This window comes from Pelophylax lessonae (assembly GCF_965119305.1).
Source record: "Pelophylax lessonae genome assembly, chromosome: 2".
NCBI classification, from domain to species: domain Eukaryota; kingdom Metazoa; phylum Chordata; class Amphibia; order Anura; family Ranidae; genus Pelophylax; species Pelophylax lessonae.
In genome coordinates, this window is record NC_138769.1 from 545,781,392 (window position 1) to 545,804,857 (window position 23,466).

A 23,466-nucleotide genomic window follows, 5' to 3' on the forward strand; every position below is an offset into this window, starting at 1 on the left:
ACTTAAAAGCATTCAAAACACCAAGTTTGGCTGTTTTGAATGCTGTCATTTTTTTTAATCTGGCGCCGAGTACCCGTCATGACATCACTTCCTGGTTTTTACATGGAGACCCGATCAGAGCCGAATGTGGCTTTGATCGGGTCTTCAGCGGCCGTGCAGGCTGGTTGCCCGGGTCTCGGCGGCCGTGCAGCTGAGCGACTTCTCAGCAGCATCAGTTGTCATTACAAGACAGCCGACCGTCGGCTATGGATGCCGATACCAGGATGATGCCTCTAGCTGCAGGCATTACCCTGGTACAAGCACTTTCCGAAATATCGGCAATATCGGACACCTTGGTGGTCGATTCCGATATATCGGGGGAAAGTGCATATCGGCCCTCGATATACTGTATCGGTAGATCACTACTTTAAAGTATATCATTTGGCTTAGTACACAACAGACAATACAATTAGGTAAATTCCAAGTTGATGTAGCTTATGAATTTTGGTAAGATATGTGTTTACCATGACAATTATAAGAATGATCACTCAGTGAACTTTAAAGCAATGATGAAATGTGATTGGACATATAAAACTAAGCAATGTGTCCTTTTTGGTTATTACATTCTACATTCCATTGCCTTTTCGTCTGCCTTTTTTATTTTCTACAACCTTATATTCAGTTTTCAGCGATGGTGTCCTGTGAGGCTTTTCCTTCACAGTGGTCACATTTTGTTGTATTGATTTATTTTTTGGCTTTTCAGCAGAATCTGACAGTTTGTTAGCAAGTCCAGTAATGTAGTCAAGTGACTTCTGCAGCTGCTTTACATACTCTTGCATTGTCTTTATAGTGCTATGGGAACTGTGTGAGATCCTTAATAAGTCTCTGATGTTATTCAAAAGAATGCTGATTTCAAGATGTTTTGAACAGAGGTAGCACTCAGCGTCAGCAGTCCTTGACATCAGCTGGGAGAGGCTGTCAGGGTCTTTTAACTGCAAGAGGAAGAACAAAAACACAATGGCAATGTATGTGAAACTGTAGCGGCTGGAAATTTTTTTGAATTGTTGGTTTTACATATCAATGTTTGCTTATCAGCCATAAGGGCCCATTCACACTATGGCAGCACATTAGCACGCATATTGTTAAGGCAGTCTGTTCATTTGAATAGGCTGGCAATTTACGATAATGGACTAAAAATTGCACCTGCAGCATTTTTGTTAATGCAGTGCAACGCACAGTATTGTGTTATTGCGCATTGTAGTGCGCTGCAAAGCATGCATGTTGTTGAAGTGCACTGTGTATCATTCATATTTTTACCTTTTTTGTATAGTTAAAGATAACAAACAATACATTACAAACTAGGTATTTTTCTTTTGGCAATATTGTCTTGTAAAAGTTATTTTTATTTTGTTTGTAACCTGTAGACAAAAAAAAAAAAAAAAAAGTTAATCAGACAGTACAGGACACAGGCATAGATTCATAGATCACGGATTATATGCCACCCGCTACCTTCAGGTGTTTGAACACTGACAAAAGCTTAGCTGGGGTCCACCCTTAGTGTCCCCATAGAACTCCGTGAAGGTTCAGTTTTTTTGCTAGTGTCCTGAAGTGATGGAAACCTTCTCCTCTTGTATAAAATGTTGCTACTATCTTTTCACCAGATTTAACTACCTCCTTCGACTGACACTTCTATCAACTGTTTGTTTTTTGTTTTTTAAATCAAGTAATTTTAAGACCCCATTCACACTAGCGCGACTTGTCAGGCGACTTGGTCGCCTGACAAGTCGCGGTGGGTCGCCTGCCATTGATTAGCACAGGACCCGTTCTAATAGGAGCGACACAAGTCGCTCCGACTTAGAAAAAGGGTCCTGTACTACTTTGGGGCGACCTGCATTGACTTTAATGATATGAAGTCTGTGCATGTCGCCCTGAGGTCGCGGTGCACGCTGTGCACCGCGACTTCACAGGTCGCCTCACCAAGTCGCATCGCCCCTGTCTGAACGGGGTCTTATTGAAATAAAAAAATAAAAAAAAGATTTTTACAGATTACAACAAAGCCAAAACAGACAAAACATTCCCACTAAACATGCGGAAATACGCACACACGCAAAAAAAATCAAATGGATTATGTAACTTCCATATTGTACAGTCAATGTTACTTGAGACCTTTTGACATGACAATAGATTAACAATTACATTCTTCATATATAAAATTTGGTAACATTATAAGACATGCAAATATACTAAATTTAGAGACATGGTGGCTTATAGAAACAATTATCCCAGAACAAAAACCTATCCCACTGCTAACTTTCCACAGCCTCATCAGTAAACACACCAGAGTGCGTAGATAAAGTGGAGTCTAGCCATCGAGACCAAATTTTCTGACATTTTTGGGGGCATTTCCTATGTTTGTATGTCAATTCCTCCCTTCATAAATTAAGATTGATGGCATCAGACCATTGGGCAGTTGTTGGCGGGGAGTTTGATATGTATTTCTGCAATATGAGTTTGCGAGCTACTGTATATACATAGACACATCACATGCATTTCAGGTGGAAGAGTAGCTTTCAATACCATCCCTAGCAAAGCTATTTTTGGGTCAGAATGGACATGTGTAGAGCATAAAGTATTTAAAATATCATATATATACTCCCAATATCGATTGCAATTTAGGACAGCATGTGTATAAGTGTTCCCGTGGCAGTAGTGCACCTTGGACAATTTGGTGTAGCTGCTTTACCCCAAGAATGTAACTTTAGTGGAGTGTAATGAGATCTGTGAATAATAAATAACTGGGTCAGACACTGTGAGGAGGATAAGGAGACTCTGGTCAAATTCTCCAGAGCTTGCTCCCATTCGTCATCACTAAGACTCTCCAGGTCCCTACACCACTCACTACCAACCTGTGTTCTAGCGCTAGCTATTGTTTGTAGGGAGGAATATATGTTACCAATAAGTCCCTGTTTGGAACATCTGATAGATACTGCATAAGTTAAAATTGAGAAAGGATTATATTTTAATGAAAAAGTCGCTGCTTGACTCTGCAGAGCATGCCGTAGCTGCAAATACTGAAAAAAATATTTATTAGACTGATGGTATTTCTCTGCCAGTTTGTTAAATGTTTGTAGAACCTCATTATCAAAAAGCTGATGAAGAAACACAATACCAGCCCTTTTACATGAGTCAAAGTTTTCAAGCTTCGCAACCATGAATCAAAGTTTTCAAGCTTCACTACCTAATTGTGGGTTATTCCATATGGGCAAATATTAGGTATATCCCTCATGCACGGTGAGTTGTCCAATCTTTATGAATTAGGTGAAATGTGGAGAAATAACCTTTGCTATAAAATTGATGAGATACTATTAATTGCACTGGTGGTACTACCGGAAGCTGGGAAAGTACAATTTTTTGTATAGGGTACTCAAGGTCTATGACACTCAAGCCATGTAGATGCTGTAATTGTGATACTAGATAATACAGTCTAGCATTGGGAACAGTTAACCCCCCTCCATCCTTAGACAACTGTAGGATTCCCAATCTAATCCATGGGTGTTTGTATCCCCAGATAAGGTCCCTATAAAGAATGTCTACCTGCTAGAAGAATCTCTGAAGCAACTCAATAGTTATGTAGAAGATACAACAATTGTGGCATCAAACCATCTTTACCAGATTGGGCCTACCAACTACCGTTAAAGGCAGCTTGCTCCATATTTTTCTAGTTTGTTTAAGGCGCTTGAGCAGTGGATCTAGATTCCTCTCTACATACTCAGTCACTTGTAGTGCGACATGCACGCCTAAATATTTGAATGTAAATACTCCAGCTATTTGGTACGCCAAACTTGGCAGATTAGCCACCAGATGGTCTAACGGTAGGAGAACCGACTTGTCCCAATTTATTGTGAAACCTGAAAAGGAGCTATATGTGGTAATTAGGGACATCACTGCTACTAGGGGGGATGAGTTATCGCCCAGTAATAGTAGGTGTCATCAGCATATAAAGCAATCTTTTCCTCTCCTAAGGTTCTGTGGAACTTAGCAATGTTTGATGACTGACGAATAGCAGCAGTCAAAGACTCAAGAGCCAGAGCAAACAGGAGGGGTGATAATGGGCACCCCTGCCTTGTTCCTCGTAATAAAAAAGGGGCGGATGCATGTCCGTTCACTTGAACCGGAGCCACCTGAGCATCAAAAAGGACCTGTATCCAACGTACAAACTGGGGTCCAAATCCAAATCTCTATAAACAGTACCATAAGAAATTCCGCTCTATACTATCAAAAGCTTTTGCCGCATCAAGCAACAATATAGCTCTGTTACCTAAATTATTGGACGGAACCTGCAGATTAAGGAATAAACGTCTAAAATTTATAGCGGTGGATCTGTTTGGAAAAAAACAGACTGATCTGGGTGTACAATCTTGGAAATTACTTTCGCCAGGCTAGTGGCTAAGGCTTTTGCTAATAGCTTCACATCTGAAGTGAGCAATGATATTGGACGATATGATTCTGGATTGTTAGGGCCTATCAACTGTATACTGCTTGCTTACTGCCTTCATGGCTCATGAGCAATTTCCAGATCAGGGACACTCAAGCACACCTTAGAAACAGTATTTGGACCCTGCAGTTGTGGGCTGGCCTGTAATTTTTGCTTAAGGCACTGGATCCTGCATTCAGTGCTCACCTGGTGGTTCAATGAGTTTAATTAGACACAGTGTGCTATGCAGGTCCATGTCAAGGTCCATGGTCCATTCCTATGAAACCCAGACCCTGAAGACCCTTCTCAGAGTATGCCCAAGGATGATTGCTCTGTAGTTTACACTACATTCTTATTCTATAAGACATGCTGCAGCCTTATGCACATAAGAGCTTCACAAGGCTACAGGTGTAAGTGAACTTGAAGTCTTAGTGTATTACACTAACTGTATTTTCTCACTATTCGGCCTGATTGATAATGTCGTTATAGCATTCACCCATTGAATTTGGGGGCTCTTTTTCACCTCCCAACAAGTAGTTCCTTTCCAGCTACTGACGTAGTGCTTATAAGACTCTTAGCTGTGTACGTCCGGACGCCATTTTCTGCTGTCAGCACAAGTTGTTAATTTGCGATACTGCTGCTGTTCATTTTGCCTGTTGCCTAACTTCCAAAGGAAACAGCATTGGAACTCTGTTATTGCTTGGGTTACTGTGGCCCCTTTATACCTGTCATGCCGAACTTCCTTAATCCATGTCCATTCCATGAGTATTCTGCAGGGGAATATCTTCACTTAGCAATGTGGAATTTCAGGCATTCAGGAGTTGCAACACAATGGGCAGATGGCTGTAAATTTGTTGCAGGCCCAAAGGAAATGTCAGGTTTCTCTTAAGTTAAAAGTCGTTCCCTCGGTTTGGAGCAAGGTCCAACACTGTCACTGCTCAGACCCAGTGTTGCCAACCATCAGTATTTTTACTGGCAGCCAGTAAAAAATGGGCACCTTTTTCCTGCCAGTAAATGCCAGTGACAGTAAAAGGTTTCCAGTAAAAAAATATGGCTATGACGCCTACTACAGTTTTTTCAGGCGGTGCATATGGGGGGCGGGTTTGGCGGAGTCAGTGCCTGAGCGTGTCATGTGATGTCATTGTGCAAGGGAGCCAAGCAGAGTGGCTGGAGCCTCATGTGCGGGTCTGCAGGACAAGATCAAGGCAAGCCAGGAGCGGGACAGTCAGTGCTGTCTCTACAGCTGGTGTGGAGAGAGACTGTCACTGTGACTCAGGAAGGGGACACGTCATGTTGGTGAGTTGTCAGTGTCACTATGAGAGTTAGGAACTTGTGCGTGCCTGCCCATTCTAATTCCATCCTTGAACTACTTACTATATTGAAAATAAAATATGAAATATGTTTTTTGCCTTAACCACTTAAGGACCAAGCCTTTTTCTGACACATGTTGTACAAGTAAAAATCAGTATATTTTGCTAGAAAATTACTTAGAACCCCCAAACATTATATATATATATATATATATATATATATATATATATATATATATTTTTTTTTTTTAGCAAAGACTCTTGAGAAAAAAATTGTGGTCGTTGCAATATTTTTTGTCATGCAGTATTTGCGCAGCGGTTTTTAAAACGCAATGTTTTTGGAAAAATAAATTTCACTGAATTAAAACAACTAAACAGTAAAGTTAGCCCAATTTGTTTGTATATCGTGAAAGATGATGTCATGCCGAGTAAATTGATACCTAACATGTTAGGTTTAAGATTACGCACACTCGTGGAATGGCGTCATACAACGGTACTTAAAAATATATATAGGCAGTGCTTTGAAAAATTTTAACGGTTACTAGTTTAGAGTTACAGAGCAGCTCTTTTTCTAGAATGGTTGCTCTTGCTCTGACCATTGTGGCAATATCTCACATGTGTAATTTGAACACCGTTTTCATTTGCGGGCAAGACATACGTATGCGTTTTCTTTAGTGTGCGAGCTTATGCCAACGGGGGCGCTTTAAAATGTTTTTTTTTTCCTATGTTTTTTTTTTTTTATTTTTGACACTGTTATAAAAAAAAAAAAAAAAAAATCTGATCCCTTTTATTGCTATCACAAGGAATGTAAACATCCCTTGTGACAGTAATAGGCAGTGACAGGTACTCTTTATGGAGGAATTGGGGATCTAAAAAACCCCAGACCCCTCCACTGCACTTCAAAGTATTCAAAATGCCGAAATCGGCATTTGTGAATACTGACAGTTTTTTTAAATCGGCACCATTGGCAGCTGAGTAAACTGGAAGTGACATTGTGACATGAATCCGGCTTCGTTCGGGACTCCGACCAGCCAGCGGACATGCCGGTTGGTTTCTCAGGTCTCCTGCTGGGACGGGAGAACCGGGCAGAGCCGCGGAAGGCAGGGGGAGGGGGGGGGACATCCCGGGGGAGGGGGGGGGGACATCCCCGCTCACTGGGATAATGGCCGAGCGGCTGCTGAGCTGCATCGGTTGTTATCTGCTGAAAGCTGACCGCCGGCTCTAAAAAACGGTACTGGGTTGATGCCTGCAGCTGGTTGATAACACTGCTCAGACCCCATAACTCCAGCTCCCTTACAGGCACACTGCATGCAACTTGTTTGACTAAGGCTGAATTCACAGCCACAACGTCTGACCTACAAGCTTGATACGGCGTTGACTCCCCAGAATATAATTTTACCAAAACTATAGAATTGCATGACGCACCCGCTGTGACACAAACCAACTGGTATGTGCATTTTCTGCCAGATGTCTTGATATTTCTCTCCTTCAATATTAAAGCCAATTATTTTCTTACTCTCTTGCCGTATGCTGGCTACTGTTGATTTATTGATCAAAGCAATGCGCATTTTGCAGTGTGAATGCAGACACATAGGAGGAGAATTGCTAAACCAGGTGCATGCAGAATCTGGTGCAGCTGTACATAGTAACCAATCAGCTTCTAGGTCTAAGGCCCCTTTCACACATACGGTCCGTTTTTCATTCATCTGTTGACGGATGAAAAACGGACATCAATGCATCTCTATGTAAAAACGGATGATCATCCATTAACATCCGTTTTCATCCGCTTCCGTCAATGTCCGTTTTTTGGAACGGATGAATGCCCTATTTTTCATCCGTCAAAAAAATTGATCGTACGAAAAACGGATGTAAACGGACAAACGGTTTTTGCATTGATAGTGGATGTAAAAAAAAACGGATGAAAAATGGATGAAAAACGGATGAAAAATTTATGAAAACGGATGAAAAACGGATGAAAATGGATGAAAAACGGATGAAAAACTGATACATTTTGACGTGACTGAACTGATGAACTGAACGGACCGTATGTGTGAAAGGGGCCTTTTTGTCAAAGCTTAATTGAACAAGCTGAAACTAGCGCTGATTGGTTATGATGCACAGCTCCACCAGATTCTGTGTGCACCGGTTTTAGTAAATCCCTGCAACAGTGTTCTGGTTTGCGGACCTGCTCCTGTGTGCATGTCAAACTTTGACACGTGGCTGTGTCTGTGCACCCTCGTTTGCATCCACTTCCATAGGCTGTCTGCATGCAGCTTGGGGTGGATGAAAAAAAATGGCCACGTACGCAAGTCAGGTGCCAGCACCTGACTGAATGAGGCCTTATTTAATGATTGGCCAAATTTGGAGAGATTATTTCCCCCTATTGATCATTTTGAAGCCTTAGTATTAAATTGACTCAGAATTTAGCAATAAATAGTCTGTCCTCACAGTGGACCAGGCCATTCTTGCACTTAATGTTGACAGACACTATCATCTCTATTGAGGGAACCCAATCCTTTAAAGACTCAGTGGCTAGGCACTTGGAGACTCTTCTAAAAATCTCCTTTACTAGCAGAACCGGTCCTACAACCCGCTCCTTTCATTTTAGCTATTTCCTAAACTTTATCTTACTGTGCTGGAGAAATTCATGATGAAATATACAACCAAAATCTTTACACAAAGATGCAACTTTTGTATCCTGCGTGGGTGCCGTGGGGAACCTGATTTGTCACATCTCCAAAATGTCTTTACTTTTTGTGCATATGCCCTACGAGGGCCAGTTTCTCTTTGGCAGGTTCCCCAATTAATACATTGAGACAGCTACCGATGGGAGAGGTTTCAGACCCCACAATCCACTTCCCTCTGCATTATGTATTTCCTGCTGTGCAATTCTCACCCATGTGCCCCTCCCAGATGCAATTATCATTTACTGAGGGTCCTTCTAGCCATGGCAAACCTTCCCTCTCTAAGCCCTCTGGAGCTGCTAAAAAGCCTTCCTCACATCAAAAGGTTGCCCCCTCTTATGGAGGTGATGGTTTGGTCTACACACACTTAATCTTAAATAAAAAATAAATAAATTAGATGTCAAAAATCTTTTCTCTGTATCTTTTTCAGGAGATGCACAAATACTCCTAATTGCTGTGCTCTCCTTACCTCCAGTTCTCCGTTTTCTGCTCACTTGGAAAAGGTAAGATTCTTTAACCCATTGTCGCTTATTGTTAAAATCTGTGTTTGTCACCTTTTTTCGCTAGGAAAAGGGTTTGGGGCTTCCATACCCCTACATCAAATTGCAGCTTACAGTCCACAGATGTGTGACTGCATTTGGGCTCATTTACACTTACTTCGAATATAACACACACATAATGCGCCTACTACTTCAACATGCTTTTTTATGTGTTTTTGATGCTTTATTAAAGCTTTAATGAAGCTTGGCAAATGCCCCGTGTGCTTTGGTTTTCAGTTTTTTTCAAAAGGAGAAGTATTGATAATTTTAAAGCAAAGTTATTGCTGAAATAAAGCTCTTGTACCACTGCAGGTGTGGTTAAGGAGAGCTCTGATAGACTTGTATGGGGGCTTTTAAGAAGCGCTAAAGCAAGCAAGATAAAAAGTGACAGAGGGTAATTTTTGAAGCAAAGCAAATGGAACAGTGTGAACAGGTTTGTAAGGTAAAATATAGGGACACTAGTGCGCTGCTATGCTGGCTGATGGGAAAAGGCCAGGGGTGAAGATGTAATGACTAAAAAAATGTGAACTGCTGCTACCACCAAAATCAAGTACGGTACTTAAACCGTGAATATAAGATTAGTTATTCATGTGAAGGTGGTGCGCTATTCTGAATATAATGGAAGGTGAGAATAAAAATAAAAGTGCTAATCAATTTACAAAAGCATATTCAAACTCAGACAGCTAATAATAAATATATAAGCATATACATATGTACCAATCATGCACAGTGCAATAAATCCAAAGTAGGTGTGAATGAGTTCATACAAATAGATAACAAATGACAACGTATTGTGAAGAGTATTATCCAATAAATAAGAGCATCCGTGAATCACTTTTGAAATGCAGTGCGTCTTCTTTTTTTTTTTGAAGAAGCACTGTTGCACTTGGAGGCCAGTTCAATACCGGGAGGGGAGGTCTCCCAAATTATGTGGTTATCGCCCAAAGATTGCCCTACTATTCTCTGCCCGGCTTTATCCCACTCTTTAGCAGTCTGGGATCGGTTATCCAGGACTTATGCCTTCCGGTCTCCTCACGCCCCCATGGCACCCATTCTGAATAATAGCGGGTTCCCCCCGGGCCTCTCCCCCAGATCCTTTCAATGGTGGACGAACAAAGGCCTGATCCGCATAGCGGACCTCTGTGATCATAGGGGTTTCCTTAAAAGGCAGCAGCTGGTTGACAAATATGATTTGCCTCAGTCTGAATATTTTAGGTACACTCAAATTGACCATTATGTACGTACACTATCTCGCCTCTCAGACCTGACCACAATGACGCCCGTGGAATATTTATGCCGCAAATATGATAAGCTACGCAGTTACATCTCCATGATTTATAATGTGTTATCTGACTCGCCTATTAAACTTCCTTATATGGTTCGTTGGGAGGCCGATATCCAGGACACCTTTGAGCTGGTGGACTGGCATGTCATGGCTCAGGAGGCCTCCAGGTCTTTGATCAACACTTCCATTATAGAAGCTAACTATAAAGTCCTGTTACGCTGGTATATGGTGCCAGCTAGAATTGCCTCCTTCATTCCAGGAGCATCTCCTCTGTGTTTTCAGGGTTGCGGCCAGGAGGGTACTATGTTCCACGTTTGGTGGCAATGCCCCAAAGTGCGACGTTTTTGGATTAGGGTGTACAACTTTGTGTACACCCTGACACAGGTTAACCTAATTAAATCTCCACAGCAGGCCCTATTGGGTCAGAAGGTAGATGCGGCCATGAAGGCACAGAGGAGGCTTATTACTTTTATTTTTACTGCAGCAAAAATTACTATTGCCAGGTCCTGGAGGTCTCCTGTTGTTCCGTTTGAGCAGCTGAGGCATAAATTATCATGGTGAATGAACGGCTGTCGGCACAACTGGACGACAAGCTGCGCAAATTTGATAAAGTATGGAAGCCATGGCTCAACTATCTGACAGGGCCGGCTTGAGGGCGGTCCATGGGGCGGGGCGCTGAGTTGGGTCCACTCTTTTCCCTTTCTACTACTTCTTCTTTCTCTCTTTTCCTTTCTTCTTCGTTTCTTTTGCACTTTTCTACTTATCACTGGGGCTCCCTCATGGGGGCATGTTGCTGCATGCACCCGCTCAGGAATTTTACGCTTGTGTAGCCTATCTTATGTGTTTCTGTTCGACAGTTGTGTGGGTAACCACTGTTTCTTTTTTGTTTGCATTGGGGAAAGTTACAGCTTGTTGCAGTAATAGCCTTGCCCCTAAATGGTATTCTTTGTCATTGTTCTGATGTTTCTGCATAAAACTCTCAATAAAAATTATTGAAAAAGAAGAAGCACTGTATGTCAAAAGTGATTCATGGATGCACTATTTATTGGATAATGCTCTTCACAATATGTTGTCATTTGTTATCTATTTGTATGAACTCATTCACACCTACTTTGGATTTATTGCACGGTGCATGATTGGCACATACAATATGTATATGCTTATATAGGTTTGTAAGGTAATCATTTTATTTAGTGACAGATGCTCTGATTGGCGTTTAGAGCACTTTAAAAAAGCGTGTCAAACGCCATGTTTTGAAGTAAATGTAAACGAGCCCTAAGTTTTCCTTTTTATTTAAGCTAAAAACATTTTTAGCAAATACAGAAAATACCTGTTAATCATGCCAGAAATGCAGTGTCCTTGTCATTTTCAGTGGGCTGCGCTGAAGAACATCTTCCCTTCTAGCGATCTTCTGTAAACTACCAATTGCCTTGCCCACCCCCCATGTAATGGAGATAAAGAAATACGGACACATTTGTAGTCCATATCAGAAGAGCAGCCTAGGGTGACAATTATAGCTCCCCAAACAGATAACATAATAGCCATCCAAGGACAAGAAATGTGTTATTTGCAGGATTATCATGTGAGAAAAAAAAGAAAAAATGAAAACTTATGCAGCCACCACGCCAAGGACTAGATCTGCAATATTTTACATTTTTAGGTTTAGATACAGTGCCTTGCGAAAGTATTCGGCCCCCTTGAACTTTGCGACCTTTTGCCACATTTCAGGCTTCAAACATAAAGATATAAAACTGTAATTTTTTGTGAAGAATCAACAACAAGTGGGACACAATCATGAAGTGGAACGAAATTTATTGGATATTTTAAACTTTTTTAACAAATAAAAAAAACTGAAAAATTGGGCGTGCAAAATTATTCAGCCCCCTTAAGTTAATACTTTGTAGCGCCACCTTTTGCTGCGATTTCAGCTGTAAGTCGCTTGGGGTATGTCTCTATCAGTTTTGCACATTGAGAGACTGAAATTTTTGCCCATTCCTCCTTGCAAAACAACTCAAGCTCAGTGAGGTTGGATGGAGAGCGTTTGTGAACAGCAGTTTTCAGTTCTTTCCACAGATTCTCGATTGGATTCAGGTCTGGACTTTGACTTGGCCATTCTAACACCTGGATATGTTTATTTGGGAACCATTCCATTGTAGATTTTGCTTTATGTTTTGGATCATTGTCTTGTTGGAAGACAAATCTCCGTCCCAGTCTCAGGTCTTTTGCAGACTCCATCAGGTTTTCTTCCAGAATGGTCCTGTATTTGGCTCCATCCATCTTCCCATCAATTTTAACCATCTTCCCTGTCCCTGCTGAAGAAAAGCAGGCCCAAACCATGATGCTGCTACCACCATGTTTGACAGTGGGGATGGTGTGTTCAGGGTGATGAGCTGTGTTGCTTTTATGCCAAACATAACGTTTTGCATTGTTGCCAAAAAGTTTGATTTTGGTTTCATCTGACCAGAGCACCTTCTTCCACATGTTTGGTGTGTCTCCCAGGTGGCTTGTGGCAAACTTTAAACGACACTTTTTATGGATATCTTTAAGAAATTGGTTTCTTCTTGCCACTCTTCCATAAAGGCCAGATTTGTGCAGTATACGACTGATTGTTGTCCTATGGACAGAGTCTCCCACCTCAGCTGTAGATCTCTGCAGTTCATCCAGAGTGATCATGGGCCTCTTGGCTGCATCTCTGATCAGTCTTCTCCTTGTATGAGCTGAAAGTTTAGAGGGACGGCCAGGTCTTCGTAGATTTGCAGTGGTCTGATACTCCTTCCATTTCAATATTATCGCTTGCACAGTTCTCCTTGGGATGTTTAAAGCTTGGGAAATCTTTTTGTATCCAAATCCGGCTTTAAACTTCTCCACAACAGTATCTCGGACCTGCCTGGTGTGTTCCTTGTTCTTCATGATGCTCTCTGCGCTTAAAATGGACCTCTGAGACTATCACAGTGCAGGTGCATTTATACGGAGACTTGATTACACACAGGTGGATTCTATTTATCATCATTACTCATTTAGGTCAACATTGGATTATTCAGAGATCCTCACTGAACTTCTGGAGAGAGTTTGCTGCACTGAAAGTAAAGGGGCTGAATAATTTTGCACTCCCAATTTTTCAGTTTTTTATTTGTTAACAAAGTTTGAAATATCCAATAAATTTCGTTCCACTTCATGATTGTGTCCCACTTGTTGTTGATTCTTCACAAAAAATTACAGTTTTATATCTTTATGTTTGAAGCCTGAAATGTGGCAAAAGGTCACAAAGTTCAAGGGGGCCGAATACTTTCGCAAAGCACTGTATACATTAAGAAATACAGTATGTTAAGATTGTAATGTTCATAGTCCAGGCACAGGTGCACTTTTACTGCGGCAGGGTGGCCCTGCTGCGCTGAATCACGTACACATACGTGAGTCAGTATTTCTGGGTAGGGGGCACGCATGCCCACCGCCTGATCTGTGCTGTAATTTGCTACAGCACAAGTTGCTTAGCAGGCCCAGGGCAATGATTTATGCCTCGGACCTGCTGATCAGCTTAGCGAATGACAGTACAGAGCCCTGTGTTTACTAACAACACAGGGCTCTGTACGTGGAGCAGAGATGTGACCGTTTTTTTCTCCCTGTGAAGCATGGAGATAAAACAGTCAGATCTCTTAGTAAAATCAGCACACATTACACATTTTAGGCACACCGTTTCTTTGATTGCCCCTAGATGGTAATCCCTTCCCAGCCAGTGTCATTAGTATAGTGACAGTGTAAAGTATTAGCACTGATTACTGTATTAGTGTCACTGGAGATGTCAGTGCCAGTTATTGTCAGAGTTCCCTTTGCACTATCACAGTCCCACTGATCATCGCCATTACTAATATTAAAAAAACAAAAAAAAAAATCCAGTATATGTTCCATAGTTTGTAGACACTATACCTTTCACACAAACCAATAAATATCCACTTATTGGGATTTGCTTTTTTTTTTTTTTTACCAAAGACATGTAGCAGAATAATTTTTGGCCTAAATTTATGAAGAAATTTGACTTTTTAATTTTTTTATAGGACGTGTTTTACAGCAGAAAGTAAAAAATATTGGGTTTTCTTCAAAATTTTTGCTCTTTTTTCTTTTATATAATAACAAACCCAGTGGTGATCAAATATAAACCAAAAGAAAGCTCTATTTGTGTGAAAAACATTATAAAAATTGCATTTTCGTACAGTGTTGTACAACAACACAATTGCCAGGTAAAGTAGCGTTAAGTGCCGAATAGCAAAAAAATAGTAGGGCCGAATAGCAAAAAAATAGCCATGAAGGGCATTTTCCAGTATTTTTAGTGTTTTAGGAAACCAACCCTGAAAAATACCATACAGTTGTTACTGAAAGGCATGCGGGTAGAGAAGAAATTGTTTCAAAAAGGTAGACAGAACCCAGCAGCACTAAGATGTAACAAAGAATGATAAAAAAAAGGTGAAAACTGTAATATATTTTTTAAAAACTGTTTATCATATGCAGTGCTTCAGCAAATTATATGTCATTCAGGTCAGGTTTTCACCTAACTTAATGGCCAATGAGTTTGAAAATATTGACATTATTGGATTAGCGGAGTGACCAGGCATTTTCAGTAGGGGAGAAATCGCAGTCCAGGTTTCTACTAATACCCTGCACCTCACAAAGTAGTCTCAGTTTCTCCAAACCAACTCCACATTATACTCCTATGAAATTATGTTTTTACATACCATGAGTTTAGACCCAACATTGAATGTTACTTTCTCCTTCTGTCTTGTGTATGTCAGAAAAATGCGATCCTGGGTCAACATTTTTACTTCAATGTTGGAATTGAGCTTCAGGGTGATTGGCTGAAAGGGGGGAGCGCGCACGTGCTGGCTGGAATCCCACCATGCCCACTGTTTCTGCTGTGTTCCATTTTCATCCAAATATAAACCTCCACATGGATCCAGCACAACCCTTTCATGTAAAAATCACAAATGAATAAAATACAGTAATAAAAATGAAATAATTATAAACAATAGTGCAGGGAAAAACAGAAATCTGCAACATCACATTGTCCTCAAAATTGCTAAGGGTACAAAAGGCGGTTATTTCTCATGTTACGTTGTGGTTTCATTGTGTATTCAAGCAGGTTTATCAGACAATCTAAATTACAGCTATTTAAGAAAATTGCAGCATTAAATATTCTAAAATTGATTATTTACATGATGAAATGAGCATATGATAAAGACAACTTAGATTTCTGTCTAAACCACCTAAAACTCACCTATCAGCATCTCCAGTCTCTGTCCAATTGGTAAAGCTTGAATAGAAGTGTGATGGTGGATCATGTGTGAAAAGGTAACATTCAGGCTAAGTCAGCCAATCAGTGCCTCACCTAAACACAGATCCCATCCCAAGCTTTAGACTAGTGTCAAACTGATGATGTTGTGGTCAATCCCATGTCACTGCCGATTCTGTTATATGAAATACACTATATTGTAAAAGTATTGGGACGCCTGCCTTTACACGCACATGAACTTTAATAACATCCCAGTCTTATACTGTAGGTTTCAATATTGAGTTGGCCAAGCCTTTGCACTCCTAAACCTCCACAAGGTTTAGGAGTGTGTCTATGGGAATGTTTGACCATTTTTATAGAAGCGCTTTTGTGAGGTCAGGAACTGTTGTGGATGAGAAGGCCTGGCTCACAGCCTCCACTCTGATTCATCCCAAAGGTGTTCTATCAGGTTGTGCAGTCCAGTCAAGTTCCTCCACCCCAAATGCGCTCATCCATGTCTTTATGGACCTTACTTTGTTCACTGGTGCTCAGTCATGTTGGAACAGGAAGGGGCTATCCCCAAACTGTTCCCACAAAGTTGGGAGAATGAAATTGTCCAAAATGTCTTGGTATGCTGACGCCTTAAGAGTTCCCTTCACTGGAACTAAGGGGCCAAGCTCAACTCCTGAAAAACAACCCCACACCATAATCCCCTTCACCAAATGATTTGGACCAGTGCACAAAGCAAGGTCCATAAAGACTTGGATGAGTGAGTTTTGGGGGGAGGAGCTTGACTGTCCTGCAAAGAGTTCTGAGCCCAACCCGATAAAACACCTTTGGGATGAATTAGAGTGGAGACTGCGAGCCAGGCCTTCTTGTCCATCATGAGTGCCTGACCTCACAAATGTGCTTCTGGAAGAATGATCAAACATTCCCATAGACACACACCTAAACGTTGTAGACAGCCTTTCCAGAAGAGTTGAAGCTGTTATAGCTGCAAACTTAATATTGAACCCTACGGACTTGAACTAAGAAGCCATTACAGTTCATGTGCATGTAAAGGCAGGTGTCACAATACTTTTGACAATATAGTGTATGTGAGCTGGTATTGTTGACTTGCTGGGCCAGGACGGGGTGGAAGGGGTGAAGGCAGAATGTGCATGTACAATCACTACATACATTTTGTAACAGTGTGCTGTTTACATTGCTATTAGCCCCATCCCTTTCCGGGCTCAGCTTGTGCAATGGATGACCTTGTCCTGGCATTGCCTAAGAGTGTAGATAAGGAGCAGGATAGAAAATATCAGTATGATTGGCTTTGTTGAGGAGGGTTCTATTCGGCAAAAATATATAAAGAATTTCAATAATTTTTTTATTTGATCGCTAGAAATAGTCATGGGCCAGATTTCAATTTCTGGAGGTTATGTACATACAACTTTTGATGCCCTACCTCGGCTAGGATCACTTCTTTAATAATAAACATTTCCACCCTGGGATGAATGAAAGAAATCAATCAACTCCCTCATACACTGTAAATTGCATGGGTGGAGGAATCCACACCGCCAGCTATTATAATTAAATACAAGTAAAAGCGAGGTGCTGGACACACAAAGAATTTCAATGGGTCAATCAAATTATCACTGGGCACACCAGCTCCGATATGTGACAGCACTCCACAAAATGTAGATATTCCCAAGAAAAGGGGAAAAAACCCAGCCAGAAAAAACCAGAGTGAGACTCCATGTATATACTGTATATTTTAATGAGAGTACCAAAATCCAAGAGAACAAAAGGTTTTATTAATGAAACCAGTTCTTAGCAGAAAAAAGCCAATTTTATCATTACAAAGGCCTGAACACTTCTACATGTTACCATAGCAACAGGGAGTAGCAGTGACATCACTACATAGGCCTGGCCTCTTCTAGTGGGGTCACCATAGCAACCGGCAGTAGCAGTGTCCTCATCAGAGGCCTGACATTTTCAGATATGTCACCATAGCAACAGGGAGTAGCAATGTCCTGGCCTTTTCAAGAGGGCTCACCATAACAACAAGCATCAACAGTGGGACCACTACAGAGACCTTGACCATTGTGAGACCTGTCACTATAACAACAGGGCATAGCAGTGCCACCACTTAAAATTATAAGATTTTTCTGCAACCCTGGAAAAAAAACATGAGGGTTTTGTGACAGAATAACCACTATAGATGAACAGGATTTTCATTGAAAACACATGCGTTTTCATAGTGCTTTTTTAGAGCAACAAAGGACTTGTCACCCTAACAGGAGTAGCAGTGTCATCACTACAGAGGCCTGGCCCTGCCTAGTGGGGTCACCATAGCAACAGGCAGAAGCAGTGTCCTTATCACAGAGGCCTGACATTTTCTAGACATGTCACCATAGCAACAAGGAGTAGTAGTGTCATCACTATAAAGGCCTGAGTTTTTCGAGACATGTCACCATAGCAACAGGGAGTAGTAGTGTCATCACTACAAAAACCTGAGTTTTTCTAGAGGGGTCACCATAGCAACAGTGGCATCATTACAGAGACTCGACCTTTGCTAGACACGTCACCATAGTAACAGGTAGTAGCTGTGTCCTCACTACCAAGCTCTTTTTTATTGGTTCTGACTAATCATAGAATATTGTCGCTGTGTAAATTTGCTGATTTGGGATTTCTTTATTTGTATTGATTGCAGAGATCTGCAGTGGCGGCTGGTGCTCCAAATTTGGGGGGGGGGGGGGCGCAAACAGAAAAATGTAATAGGCATTGCTTCGCGGCAAAAAACGCGGCAAAAATTCAGTGACTTTGAGGTCACACAAGTGTGAAAGGGGCCTTCAGTAATCAAGGTACAGTACCTGAAGCAACAATAGATCCCCTAAAGCAACAATAGACCCCCCAGAACAATAGACCCGAGCAACAATAGATCCCACAGCAAAGATAGACCACTTGCCACAAAATTCTCCCCCTCCAGCAACAATAGCACCACCCAAACAACAATAACAGATCTCCCAGTAGCCAGCATCAATAGACCCTACAGCAGCTAGCAACATGATACCCCTCCCTCAGCAGTGGATCTCCCACCAGTAACAATAAACTCGTTATGAAGCTGTGCTCACATATGAAGAGCCCATAAGAAGAGGTCCTGTATAAGCTGTGTGTATGCGGTATACGGCTACCAGTGTAAAAAGCAGTTGTGTAAAGCCCAGAAATGTGCTCACCTTCTGTCGTTTGGCTTATGGCGGTCACATAGATGTTCCTCTCTCTCTCCTGCATGAGCTGCTGTAGATTGCACCTGTTTGGCAGGAGTGAGAAGGAAGGAAGACATTAAATACATCATAACCCACAAAACCGAGGCTTTCAAACAAGCATGAGACCTTAGTCTCATATTGTTGCTTTAAGGCACTGTACCTTGATTACTGAAGGCCCCTTTCACACTTGTGTGACCTCAAAGTCACGCAATTTTTTACCGTGTTTTTTGCCGCAAAGCAATGACTATTACATTTTTCTGTCTGCGCCCCCCAAAAATTTGGAGCATGCACAGACGCAAAATGGGCACTGAACCAGAAATGACACAATGTTCTTCAAGAACATCAAAATTTAGTGAAGCAAATAGTGAATACAATGCAGCACATAAGAAGCAGAGGGGCCCCTTACCTGCTTTGCTGGCTGTAGAAGGGCCCGGGGGGGATGGCGGGCAGGCCCAGACTAGGACAAAAAATAGGCCTGGGCATTTTAGACTGAGCAGCCCATGACATGTTAACCGGCCCTTCCCCACTCTCCATCCGAGAGAGGGGAGGGGGGAACCCGGCAGAGCTGCGGGTGGCGAGGGGGGCCGTAAAAAAGCATAGGGGTTCAGAGAGCACAGGGAGGAAGTCAGAGAATATGGGGTGGAGCGGAAAACACGGGGGGGGGGGGGCAGAGAGCATGGGAAGGCAAAGAACACACAGGGCCAGAGAACACAGGGGGAAGTGGAGAGCATAGGGGGGAAGCAGAGAACAAGGGGGGGGCAAAGGGCACTGGGGAGGGCAAGATCAGGGGGAGGAGGTGAGGATCACTAACACGGGGGGCTGGAGATCACAGGGGAATGTCAGGGAGCACAGGGGGGATTTGGCAGAGAGCACGGGGGGGGGGATGTCAGAGAGTAGCGGGGGGATGGCGAAGAGCATGGGGGGATGGCGGAGAGCACTGGGGGATGTCGGCGAGCACTGGGGGATGGCGGAGAGCACTGGGGGATAGTTGAGAGCACTGGGGGATGGCAGGGGATGGCGGAGAGCACTGGGGGATGGCGGGGAGCACTGGGGGATGGCGGAGAGCACTGGGGGATGGCGGAGAGCACTGGGGGATGGCAGAGAGCACTGGGGGATGGCAGAGAGCATTGGGGGGTGTAGGAGAGCACTGGGGGGTGTATGAGAGCCCGGGGGGGGGGGGGCGGAGAGCACTGGGGGATGTTGGAGAACAGTTGGGTTGAAGAGCCCTGGGGCTGGTCCGAGAGCACTGGGGGTCAGTAGAAAGACACTGGATAAAAGGAGCAGTAGAGGCAGCTTCATTTTGAAGAATCAAGCTCTGCATTTCCTTTTGCAGCCTCAGAATGCCTGCTTCTCCTCCTCTCCCTCCTACAGGCTTTCAGAGGATGCAGAAGGAAATGTAGAGCTTGATTCTTCTAAATGCAGCCGCCTCGTCATTCTTCCTATTCAGGCTCACAAGAGGGGCAGTGGCCGCACTCTAGGTTCTCTCTAATCCAGGATCTGTGGTGCCTGCAGCAGCTGCCTCCTCTAGCTCCTCTCCCCTTCATGGTCGCGCTGAACCTAGCTGGCTGTCGTGTGCCCGCGTAGAGGGGCCATCGAGAGGCTGGATGAGAGGCTGTGACGCCCGGACCAAGCACCGCCCCTATGACATCGGACGTCCTGATTGGTCCACGCTGGACCAATCACAGGACGGCAATCATGAATGGGAGTGTTTGGGGCGCATCACTCTGCTCCCCGAGGACACTTTAAAAGGCCGCCAATCACATCAAAAGAAAATAGGCACATGATGCCTAAACCCCCACCCCTCCCATAGCCAGTAATGTGTCTGGCGCCCCGCTGCCATATTAAAGGTACACTTTTTTTATGCTAATTTTACTGTGACTAGCCTTGGGGGGGGCGGCCCCTTTTGACCAGCCGCCACTGGTGATCTGTATTGTATTAATGAGAAGAAATGTGTGACTGATATGGTAGATCCAGCTTTGTCCTTGGTGTAGCCATTCTTAACCTGTATGTCCTTATGCACACCATGGGACATTTTGGCTATTCACACATTTGCACCAAAGTGCTTAAGAGTACATTTCTGGAGCTTGTTGCAGAAGAATTCCATTGTGCTGAGCAGCTCAATGCAGAAGGCTATTGGTGTTCAGGAAAATCCTTAACAGGATGGTTCACCTTTATAAAAAACCTGCCTATGCAGGTAAAGGATGTTTGTAGATTAAAGTGGTTGTAAAGTTAGAAGGTTTTTTTTTTTTTATCTTAATGCATTCTATGTATTAAGATAAAAAAAACCTTCTGGGTGTAGCAGCCTCCCCAGCCCCCTATTACTTACCTGTGCCCCCTCTGTCCAGCGATGTCCACGAGTCCTTTGGCCGGGACTCTCCCACTTAATTGGCTGAGACACAGCCACAGTGCCGATGGCGCCCGCGGCTATCAATCAAAGTCAGTTAGCCAATCAGGGGAGAGAGGGAGCGGGGCCGAACCACAGCTCTATGTCTGAAAGGACACACTGAATTGCAGCTCAGCTTAGGTGCCCCCATAGCAAGCTGCTTGCTGTGGGGGGCACTTGGCAGGAGGGAGGGGCTAGGAGCAGAAATGAGGGGCCCGAGAAGAGGAGGATCCAGGCTGCCCTGTGCAAAACCAACTGCACAGAGGAGGGAAGTACTGTATAACATGTTTGTTATTTAAAAAAAACAAAAAACTTTACAATCACTTTAACTCTGCAGCTCTGAGTAAACATGAATGATACCCTTGCTATAGGTGTAGGCCATTTACGTACCTTATGAAGCCTGACTCAAATACTCCCAGGACATTGCTAAGTGAGGCCTAGTCATCACTGCTCACCTCCACCATCATAGGAGTACTCTTCCTCTCCCCTGATGCAGTATCTCTGAGCTCAGCATATAAAAGCTCACTCCTGTGATGGTGGAGGTGAGCAGTGATGACTAGGCCTCACTTAGCAACGTCCTGGGAGTACTTAGCAACATCCTGGGAGTATTTCAGTCAGACTTCATAGGGTATGTAAATAGCCTACACCTATAGCAAGGGCTTTATTCAACTTTAGGCTGGGTTCACACTATTACGAATGCATCCAATTTGCATGTCAGGAGACTATGAAGCGAGTTCACATATCTCCAGAGCGGCTCTGGTGCGAATTGCACAGGAGTGCTGTGTGTCTTCTGATCTGTTTCAGGTCCAAATTCAAACAAAAATGCGGACTGAAATCAGACCTGAAACGGTGAACAGGGATGCGCCAGACCCCTGCTGTGAGCCGCTCCATGCAGCAGTGTGAACCCAGCCTTAGTCAGAGCTGCACAGTTTGTTTTTTATCTACAGGTGCTCCTTATCTGCATTGGCAGTTTTGTGGTAAAGGTGAACTATCCCTTTAAACCTTTGAAATTGTTTATTGATGTTTTGGCTATGAACTGTGTCGTAACATAGAGTATGAGTCCAACCTAATCGTTATGTGGCGGGAAAGAGTTAGAATCTCCTACATATTTTTATTGTGGTGTCCCCATAGGGAGGTTTTCCCTCATTTTCTGTCCTTCTGGCAATGTTGTCACTGGGGTAGGGAGTAAAAGAGAACAACCCCAGCAGGGACAGAGACAAAAATAAAAACCTAACAGAAGTCCTAAAGTTAGCAAATATACACTTAAATTTCTCTCATTCAGCCCCGCAGGTTAAATGAGAGAAAAATGAATTGATTCCCCCATCTGCACTAAACAGCATGGATGTAGTCATCTACACTGCTGGCTATTGTATTCAAACACAAGCACTCTGGATACAGAGTTTCAATGGGTCTGTTGAATTATCACTGGGCACACTAGCTTTGGAAGTTCAACATGGCACCTCATGGCAAAGAACTCTCTGAGGATCTGAAAAAAAAAGAATTGTTGCTCTACATAAAGATGGCCTAGGCTATAAGAAGATTGCCAAGACCCTGAAACTGAGCTACAGCACGGTGGCCAAGACCATACAGCGGTTTAACAGGACAGGTTCCACTCAGAATAGGCCTCGCCATGGTTGACCAAAGGAGTTGAGTGCATGTGTTTAGCGTCATATCCAGAGGTTGTCTTTGGGAAATAAACATATGCATGCTGCAGAGGCTAAAGGGGTATTTGTATATGATGGATAATTAAATCGTATTCTCCAAAGTTGGATATTATTGTAAGATCTCAAAAACGACTTCCTAGATATTTGCTGACAAAATGTCAAAAGAATCTTCCCATATACTTGGTAGCTAAGGTGTCGTAGCAACTTCTTAGACGCTCAATGGCTGCTGAAACGATAACGATATAGATCTAAATATTCATTGTCATCTCTAAACCATGATAACCATACATGTATTTCTAGGGACAGAGAATGCATATCCGTAGAGTACCTTGTGGGTTGACGGGGGGGGATATTTCCAAGAGAAACATATGGAGATATCAAACCCCGGACTTTACAGTAAGCTTCCCATGATCTAGAATAAATGGGCATAAAAAACTATCATAGTACAGTAATCCCCCGCTACATCGCGGTTCAGTTTTTGCGGTCCCGGTAATTCGCGTTTTTTTTTGTAATGTTATTTTACTATATAAATCATTAAAAATGAAAGATTTTTGTGTTTTTCATAGCTCTTGCTCTGTCTCTAAGTATCTTTTATGTGTTTAAATGAGTTTCTATTGTTTTAAAAGTGTGTTTAAAG

General features: G+C 42.8%; 1 protein-coding gene across 1 annotated transcript in view; it reads right to left on the reverse strand.

Moving 5' to 3' along the window:
* Positions 1–536: 536 nt before the first annotated feature.
* Positions 537–23,466, reverse strand: part of ERICH6B (glutamate rich 6B) — a 120,680-nt gene continuing 97,750 nt past the window's right edge. The window contains exons 8-9 of the mRNA XM_082245331.1: positions 14,999–15,227; positions 537–971 (exon numbers count right to left, since the gene is read on the reverse strand). Coding sequence (XP_082101457.1) covers positions 606–971; positions 14,999–15,227 — 595 coding nt within the window. The 3' untranslated portion in view covers positions 537–605. The remainder of the gene's footprint in view (positions 972–14,998; positions 15,228–23,466) is intronic.